Source organism: Oncorhynchus mykiss, chromosome 18 (genome assembly GCF_013265735.2).
Source record: "Oncorhynchus mykiss isolate Arlee chromosome 18, USDA_OmykA_1.1, whole genome shotgun sequence".
In the NCBI taxonomy this organism is placed as follows: Eukaryota; Metazoa; Chordata; class Actinopteri; order Salmoniformes; family Salmonidae; genus Oncorhynchus; species Oncorhynchus mykiss.
Window position 1 is genome coordinate 10,725,542 of NC_048582.1, and position 10,000 is coordinate 10,735,541.

General features: G+C 45.6%; 1 protein-coding gene across 1 annotated transcript in view; it reads left to right on the plus strand.

Annotated features, from left to right (window-relative positions):
• LOC110510737 (receptor tyrosine-protein kinase erbB-4-like) overlaps positions 1 to 10,000 on the plus strand; it is a 466,703-nt gene that overhangs the window by 335,914 nt on the left and 120,789 nt on the right. The window contains exons 5-8 of the mRNA XM_036951778.1: positions 1,024 to 1,089; positions 2,447 to 2,565; positions 4,037 to 4,178; positions 7,153 to 7,266. Of these exons, the coding sequence (XP_036807673.1) occupies positions 1,024 to 1,089; positions 2,447 to 2,565; positions 4,037 to 4,178; positions 7,153 to 7,266 (441 nt within the window). The remainder of the gene's footprint in view (positions 1 to 1,023; positions 1,090 to 2,446; positions 2,566 to 4,036; positions 4,179 to 7,152; positions 7,267 to 10,000) is intronic.

The window sequence follows — 10,000 nt, forward strand, 5'->3', positions numbered from 1 at the left end:
TAATTTTTGGAGTGAGCGAGGCGTAATTTCACAGGCAGGCAGGGGGCCGAAGGGTGACATTCACTCAGCCCTCCACTTCAGCATGTAATTACCACACAGTCAATTAAAGCCTGATGATGACAGGCCCATTCACGCTCACTGACGGTGGGCTATGATAACTGTTATGTGTCATGTCCCCACTTTTTGCCTGAGAGAGATGACTTGACTGGGAGTGGATCCTTGTCCCTCATACTTACTGTAGACCCAGAGAGAGTCAGCGAGAACAATGAGAGCACACTCACCCACTCTCATAGTACACTCACCCACTCTCATAGTACACTCACCCACTCTCAGAGCACACTCACCCACTCTCAGAGCACACTCACCCACTCTCAGAGTACACTCACCCACTCTCATAGTACACTCACCCACTCTCAGAGTACACTCACCTACTCTCATAGTACACTCACCCACTCTCATAGTACACTCACCCACTCTCAGAGCACACTCACCCACTCTCAGAGCACACTCACCCACTCTCATAGTACACTCACCCACTCTCAGAGTACACTCACCCACTCTCAGAGTACACTCACCCACTCTCAGAGCACACTCACCCACTCTCAGAGCACACTCACCCACTCACTGAGCACACTCACCCACTCTCAGAGCACACTCACCCTCTCTCAGAGCACACTCACCCTCTCTCAGAGCACAATCACCCACTCACTGAGCACACTCACCCACTCACTCAGGGTGGTTTCTGAGAAAGGGTGTGTTTAGGGGGGAACGGTTAACGGATGGTGAGAGGATGTTTATGGGTGGTGGGTTGGAGGATGGAGGTTTGTGTGTGTGTGTGTGTTTGTGTGGATGGTTATCTGACATGTTTTTTTTTTTGTGTGTGTGTGTGTGTGTGTGTGTGTGTGTGTGTGTGTGTGTGTGTGTGTGTGTGTGTGTGTGTGTCTGTGTGTGTGTGTGTGTGTGTGTGTGTGGATGGTTATCTGACATGTTTTGTGTGTGTGTGTGTGTGTGTGTGGTCCGCAGGCAAACGATGTCATCGCTCTTGTAACGGACGCTGCTGGGGCCATCAGGACAACCAGTGCCAAAGCTGTATGTATTACACACACACACACACACACACACACACACACACACACACACACACACACACACACACAAACAAAACATGTCAGATAACCATCCACACAAACACACACACACACACACACACACACTCACACTTACACTCACACACACACACACAAGGTCAGAGAGAGCAAGAGAGAGAGAGCAAGAGAGAGAGAACAAAGAGAGAGAGAGAAAGAGAGAGATAAACAGAAAGAGAAAGAGAGAACAAGAGAGAAACAGAGAGAAAAACAGAGAGAGAGAAACAGAGAGAGAGAAACAAAGAGAAAGAGAGAGATGAACAGAAAGAGAGAGATAAACAGAAAGAGAGAACGAGAGATAAACAAAGAGAAACAAAGAGAGAGAAAGAGAGAGAGAAACAGAGAGAGAGAGAAAGAGACAGATAAACAGAAATAGAGATAGAACGAGAGAGAAACAGAGAGAGAAACAAAGAGAAAGAGAGAGAAACAGAGTGAGAAAGAGGGAGAAACAGAGAAAGAGAGAGAAAGAGAGAGATAAACAGAAAGAGAGAGAGAACGAGAGAGAAACAGAGTGAGAAAGAGGGAGAAAGAGAGAGATAATCAGAGAGAGATAAACAGAGAGAGAGAAACAGAAAGAGAGAAACAGAAAGAGAGAGAGAGAATGAGAGAGAAAGAGCAAGAGAAAAAGAGAGAGAAACAGAGAGAGAGAAACAGAGAAAGAAAGAGAAACAGAGAAACAAAGAGAAAGAGAGAGAGAAACAGAGAGAGAAACAAAGAGAAAGAGAGAGAAAGAGAGAGATCAAGCAGCTGAGGATTTCACTGTAACACTCCTCTGTGTAATGACAGGGTGAACTCCAGTCGTCATAGACAACCATAGAGAGTGATTGGTCTTTTCTTTGCAGTTCCTCAGTCAGAATAATAGAGCTAAGAGCTCCACAGCTTGCTGTCCTACCACTTCATTATGTTCCCACACAGAGGGACAGGAAGTGAGCACTTAAACGCAAGGCTTTGACAACCCAGAATTATTATGCCACTGTGTGAAGTGTGTGTGTGTTGTTGGGATCCTCTCCTCTTCTCAACAGGGTATAAACCCAGTGTCATAAAACAGGGGTATAGGGATTGATTTATCATTGACCACGTTCCATATCAGGCATTTTCTATGGAGAGCTATAACTTACACTATATAACTGGCAGTGCATTGTGTGTGTGTGTGTGTGTGTGTGCGTGTGTGTGTGTGTGTACCTGTGTCAGTAATGTAAACCCTGTGCTCTCCACAGTGACCAAGACTGTGTGTGCTGAGCAGTGTGTGTGTGTGTGTGTGTATACCTGTGTCAGTAATGTAAACCCTGTGCTCTCCACAGTGACCAAGACTGTGTGTGCTGAGCAGTGTGACGGCCGTTGCTTCGGCCCCTACGTCAGTAACTGCTGCCACAGGGAGTGTGCTGGGGGCTGCTCGGGACCCAAGGACACAGACTGCTTCGTACGTGGACACACACACACACAAACACACAGATGCCCGCGCATACACACAGACACCTACACAGTTATCCACAGTTAACCCCCCTCACACACACATTACTCTCCCAACACAACAACAGAATTCACACAAATTCCCTAATTCCCCAGTTACTGAAATACACATCTCTGTGTGTTTAATAGACTGTAGAAGTCTACTGACTCCTCCTCAGATGAAACAACCAAATGGCTAATTTATTATTCTAATTATGATCCTTCACCCCCCCCCCCTAACATTTTCTGTTCATTTAATGAAGGAAGGTTTTCTACTAACAGAGCGATATTACAGTTGTAACGTATAGAGCCTTATCCACTTCAATTACTAGTCGCTATTAGAGGTCGCAAACACTGACGACAGACAAGTTCAACGTTTTATGAGAAAAACATTTCACCATTTAGCCTTCGGATCAATGGCTTCTATTTGACTAACAGTTGACTCATATATGGTGTGTCTGGAGGCTTGGAGGATAAGAGTGCTTTGGCTACAGTTACAGTATGACCTGGAGGATAAGAGTGTTTTGGCTACAGATCCAGTATGGCCTGGAGGATAAGAGTGTTTTGGCTACAGATACAGTATGACCTGGAGGATAAGAGTGTTTTGGTTACAGATCCAGTATGGCCTGGAGGATAAGAGTGTTTTGGCTACAGATACAGTATGGCCTGGAGGATAAGAGTGTTTTGGCTACAGATACAGTATGACCTGGAGGATAAGAGTGTTTTTGGTGCAGATACAGTATGACCTGGAGGATAAGAGTGTTTTGGCTATAGATACAGTATGACCTGGAGGATAAGAGTGTTTTGGCTACAGATCCAGTATGGCCTGGAGGATAAGAGTGTTTTGGCTACAGATCCAGTATGGCCTGGAGGATAAGAGTGTTTTGGCTGAAGATACAGTATGACCTGGAGGATAAGAGTGTTTTGGCTGAAGATACAGTATGACCTAGAGGATAAGAGTGTTTTGGCTACAGATACAGTATGGCCTGGAGGATAAGAGTGTTTTGGCTACAGATACAGTATGGCCTGGAGGATAAGAGTGTTATTGGTGCAGTTACAGTATGGCCTGTATACTGTAATATAATTCAACCTGGCTAAAAACGACTGATCATGTAGTATATAGTAAACAGTGGTGTGTCCTTGTGTTCCTCAGGGCTCAATCCCATCTAACCCACCTTGTAGTGTTTACATAATAGCTCTGTATCCCACTGTGAGGTAAAATCACCATATGGTTTAAGGTAGTCTGTTGTAAAACATACCACAACCAGGTAGACTGCTCTAACAGGTACATGCTTCCACATTTCAGAATAAGATGTGTTTGCCCAGACAGTAGTTTCTAAACAAAGACAACGTCAATGTACATTACTGTGGCATGGTTAAATTGAGTCCTACCCCACGCTCCTATACCCTCAGACTGTGTGTTCCTAATGTTTCCGTTCCAGGCCTGCACCAACTTCAACGACAGCGGGGCGTGCGTGACCCAGTGCCCCCAGCCCTTTGTGTACAACCCCACCACCTTCCAGCTGGAATCCAACCCACGGGCCAAGTACACCTATGGATCCTTCTGTGTGGAGAAGTGTCCCCGTAAGAACCGGTTACATGACCCACGCCATGCATAACGCTGGCATGACCCATGACCCACACCATGCATAACACTGGAATGACCCTTGACCCACACCAGGCATAACACTGGCATGACCCATGACCCACACCATGCATAACGCTGGCATGACCCATGACCCACACCATGCATAACACTGGCATGACCCTTGACCCACACCATGCATAACACTGGCATGACCCTTGACCCACACCATGCATAACACTGCCATGACCCATGTCCCGCACCATGCATAACGCTGGCATGACCCATGACCCACACCATGCATAACACTGGCATGACCCTTGACCCACACCATGCATAACACTGTCATGACCCATGTCCCACACCATGCAGAACGCTGGCATGACCCATGACCCACACCATGCATAACACTGGCATGACCCTTGACCCACACCATGTATAATGCTGGCATGACCCATGACCAACACCATGCATAACGCAGGCATGGCCCTTGACCCACACCATGCATAACACTGGCATGACCCACACCATGCATAACACTGGCATGACCCACACCATGCATAACACTGGCATGACCCATGACCCATGACCCACACCATGTATAATGCTGGCATGACCCATGACCCACACCATGCATAACGCTGGCATGACCAATGACCCATGACCCATGACCCACACCATGCATAATGCTGGCATGACCCATGACCCAAAACTATTGATGTACAAATCAATTCAGGGGACTGACACAGACACGTGCACACAACCATCTAGGACAGCCCTGTGGAATAGTTTCTGTAATGTGTAGAGTAAAGTTATAGACAACCATCTAGGACAGCCCTGTGGAAGAGTTTCTGTAATGTGTAGCATAAAGTTATAGACAACCATCTAGGACAGCCCTGTGGAATAGTTTCTGTAATGTGTAGAGTAAAGTTATAGACAACCATCTAGGACAGCCCTGTGGAATAGTTTCTGTAATGTGTAGAGTAAAGTTATAGACAACCATCTAGGACAGCCCTGTGGAATAGTTTCTGTAAAGTGTAGAGTAAAGTTATAGACAACCATCTAGGACAGCCCTGTGCTGTAATGTGTAGAGTAAAGTTATAGACAACCATCTAGGACAGCCCTGTGGAATAGTTTCTGTAAAGTGTAGAGTAAAGTTATAGACAACCATCTAGGACAGCCCTGTGGAAGAGTTTCTGTAAAGTGTAGAGTAAAGTTATAGACAACCATCTAGGACAGCCCTGTGGAATAGTTTCTGTAATGTGTAGAGTAAAGTTATAGACAACCATCTAGGACAGCCCTGTGCTGTAATGTGTAGAGTAAAGTTATAGACAACCATCTAGGACAGCCCTGTGCTGTAATGTGTAGAGTAAAGTTATAGACAACCATGTAGGACAGCCCTGTGGAAGAGTTTCTGTAAAGTGTAGAGTAAAGTTATAGACAACCATCTAGGACAGCCCTGTGCTGTAATGTGTAGAGTAAAGTTATAGACAACCATCTAGGACAGCCCTGTGCTGTAATGTGTAGAGTAAAGTTATAGACAACCATCTAGGACAGCCCTGTGCTGTAATGTGTAGAGTAAAGTTATAGACAACCATCTAGGACAGCCCTGTGGAAGAGTTTCTGTAAAGTGTAGAGTAAAGTTATAGACAACCATCTAGGACAGCCCTGTGGTAGAGTTTCTGTAAAGTGTAGAGTAAAGTTATAGACAACCATCTAGGACAGCCCTGTGCTGTAATGTGTAGAGTAAAGTTATAGACAACCATGTAGGACAGCCCTGTGCTGTAATGTGTAGAGTAAAGTTATACACAACCATCTAGGACAGCCCTGTGGAAGAGTTTCTGTAAAGTGTAGAGTAAAGTTATAGACAACCATGTAGGACAGCCCTGTGGAAGAGTTTCTGTAATGTGTAGAGTAAAGTTATACACAACCATGTAGGACAGCCCTGTGGAAGAGTTTCTGTAATGTGTAGAGTAAAGTTCTACACAACCATCTAGGACAGCCCTGTGGAAGAGTTTCTGTAAAGTGTAGAGTAAAGTTATAGACAACCATCTAGGACAGCCCTGTGGAAGAGTTTCTGTAATGTGTAGAGTAAAGTTATAGACAACCATCTAGGACAGCCCTGTGGAATAGTTTCTGTAAAGTGTAGAGTAAAGTTATAGACAACCATGTAGGACAGCCCTGTGGAAGAGTTTCTGTAAAGTGTAGAGTAAAGTTATACACAACCATCTAGGACAGCCCTGTGCTGTAATGTGTAGAGTAAAGTTATAGACAACCATCTAGGACAGCCCTGTGGAAGAGTTTCTGTAAAGTGTAGAGTAAAGTTATAGACAACCATCTAGAACAGCCCTGTGCTGTAATGTGTAGAGTAAAGTTATAGACAACCATCTAGGACAGCCCTGTGGAAGAGTTTCTGTAAAGTGTAGAGTAAAGTTATAGACAACCATGTAGGACAGCCCTGTGGAAGAGTTTCTGTAAAGTGTAGAGTAAAGTTATAGACAACCATCTAGGACAGCCCTGTGGAAGAGTTTCTGTAAAGTGTAGAGTAAAGTTATAGACAACCATCTAGGACAGCCCTGTGCTGTAATGTGTAGAGTAAAGTTATAGACAACCATCTAGGACAGCCCTGTGGAATAGTTTCTGTAAAGTGTAGAGTAAAGTTATAGACAACCATCTAGGACAGCCCTGTGGAAGAGTTTCTGTAAAGTGTAGAGTAAAGTTATAGACAACCATCTAGGACAGCCCTGTGCTGTAATGTGTAGAGTAAAGTTATAGACAACCATGTAGGACAGCCCTGTGGAAGAGTTTCTGTAAAGTGTAGAGTAAAGTTATAGACAACCATCTAGGACAGCCCTGTGGAATAGTTTCTGTAATGTGTAGAGTAAAGTTATAGACAACCATCTAGGACAGCCCTGTGGAAGAGTTTCTGTAAAGTGTAGAGTAAAGTTGTTATATCTGTGTGTTGTGTCCCAGATAACTTTGTGGTGGACCACAGCTCCTGTGTGAGGGCTTGTCCCAGCAACAAGATGGAAGTAGAGGAGAACCGCATCAAGATGTGCATCCCCTGCACTGATATCTGTCCCAAAGGTACCCACATACTGTACCCCCATAATGACATCTGTCCCAAAGGTACCCACATACTGTACCCCCATAATGACATCTGTCCCAAAGGTACCCACATAATGACATCTGTCCCGAAGGTACCCACATACTCTACCCCCATAATGACATCTGTCCCAAAGGTACCCACATACAGTACCCACATACTGTACCCCATAATGACATCTGTCCCAAAGGTATCCCCATAATTGTCACGTTCGTTATAAGGATCGGACCAAGGCGCAGCATGGTATACGTACATTCTTATTTATTTAAAGAATGAACACTGAACAAACTAACAAAATAACAAGACGAAATGTGAAGCTATACAAATGAGTGCTGACAGGAAACTACACATAGACAAGATCCCACAAACACCAAAGGGAAATGGCTACCTAAATATGATCACAAATCAGAGACAACGATAAACAGCTGTCTCTGATTGGGAACCATATCAGGCCAACATAGAAATACAAAAACCCCTAGACCTGCAAAACCCTAGACCTACAAAACCCTAGACCTACAAAACCCTAGACCTATAAAACCCTAGACCTACAAAACCCTAGACCTACAAAACCCTAGACCTACAAAACCCTAGACCTATAAAACCCTAGACCTACAAAACCCTAGACCTACAAAATCCTAGACCTACAAAACCCTAGACCTACAAAACCCTAGACCTACAAAACCCTAGACAATAGAAAACCCTAGAACTATAAAACCCTAGACCTACAAAACCCTAGACCTACAAAACCCTAGACAATACAAAACCCTAGACCTATAAAACCTTAGACCTACAAAACCCTAGACATACAAAAACCCTAGACAATACAAAAACCCTAGACAATACAAAACTAGCGTACCCACCCTAGCCACACCCTGACCTAACCAAAATATAAATAAAACAGAGATATCTCAGGTCAGGACGTGACAGTCCAAAGCTCTGGACTGTGGAGGCGCACTGGAGACCAGATACGTGGTGCCGGCACTGGTGGTACCGGGCCGAAGACAAGCCCCTCAGAGCGAGTGCGGGGAGCAGGCACAGGACGTACTGGAGGCGCATTGGAGGCCTGGAGTGTAGAGCTGGCACAATGCATCCTGGCTGGATGCTCACTTGAGCCCGGCAAGTGCGGGGCGCTAGCACAGGACACACTGGCCTGTGCAGACCCACTGGAGACACAGTACGCAGAGCCGGCACAGGATATCCTGGTCCAAGGTTGTGTACTGGAGACCAGGAGCGCTGAGCCGGCATGGATGCCCATTCTAGCCCGGCAAATGCGAGGAGCTGGAATAGAGCACACCGGGCTATGAATGCAAACTGGAGACACCGTGCGCATCACTGCGTAACACGGTGTCTGACCAGTCACACGCTCCCCACGGTAAGCACGAGGAGTTTGCTCAGGTCTCCAACCTGACTCAGCCAATCTCCCCGTGTGCCCCCCAAAAATATTTATGGTGCTGCCTCTCTTGCATGTCTCGTTGGTACAACTCCTCGTAATATCACCGTTCCGGTGAGCATTATTTTATGTCTGTACCTCTCTGTCTCCTCCCATATACCACCCCTTACCTCTCTGTCTCCTCCCATATACCACCCCTTACCTCTCTGTCTCCTAACCAATCCTGATGTCTGTACCACCCCTCCCCTCTCTGTCTCCTAACCAATCCTGATGTCTGTACCACCCCTTCCCTCTCTGTCTCCTAACCAATCCTGATGTCTGTACCACCCCTTCCCTCTCTGTCTTCTAACCAATCCTGATGTCTGTACCACCCCTTCCCTCTCTGTCTCCTCCCATATACCACCCCTTCTCTCTCTGGCTCCTCCCATATACCACCCCTTCCCTCTCTGTCTCTGTCTGATGTTTCTCAGCCTCAGTGCTCAGAGATATGTGTGTCTATCGATTCCACATCTCTTGATTATACTGTCAGGGGGACAGGCGGGGTAATGAGGGATGGCCCAGAGGAACTCTGGGAAATGATAACAAATTAACATTTCAGGTATTGAAATGACTCGTATAAATCACAATCAAAAATTGGTTACACCAGTTAATGCCAGCCATACTCACCCCGGTCAGGCCTCTGTCAGAAACACTTGGCTCTACTTCCGGTCTATAAGTGTAATTAATACCAATGTAATGAATTCATTAGCCGGTGGGAATTGGCTCAGATTGCTACGGCCCAAATGGTACCCTATGCCCTATGTGGTGTGCTACGTTTGACCGTACGGGTCAAAAGTAGTGCACTACATAAGGAATAGAGGGCCATTTAGGACACTACTGTTGGCTCATGCTTTTGTAAGTCTTCCAAGTCATCAGAGCAATCTGAATGTATTGAGCAGGGAAAAGGCCCTTGCCAATGCACCAAATAATGAGTCTATAAGAAAATACTTGAGAGAGCAGCCATCCTTAACCAGGGAACTAGTTGGTGAAATAAATGCCAAGGTCGTTGGTAGGACAACGAGTGGAACTACTGTATGTGTGATGGTAAAGCTCTGGAACTGGAAGGAGCTTATGACTTGGACAGAGGAATGTTGTTGCAGAAATGTCAATGCTGTGTGTGTGTGTGTGTGTGTGTGTGTGTGTGTGTGTGTGTATGTGTATGTGTATGTGTATGTGTGTGTGTGTGTGTGTGTGTGTGTGTGTGTGTGTGTGTGTGTGTGTGTGTATGTGTATGTGAATGTGAATGTGAATGTGAATGTGAATGTGAATGTGAATGTGAATGTGTA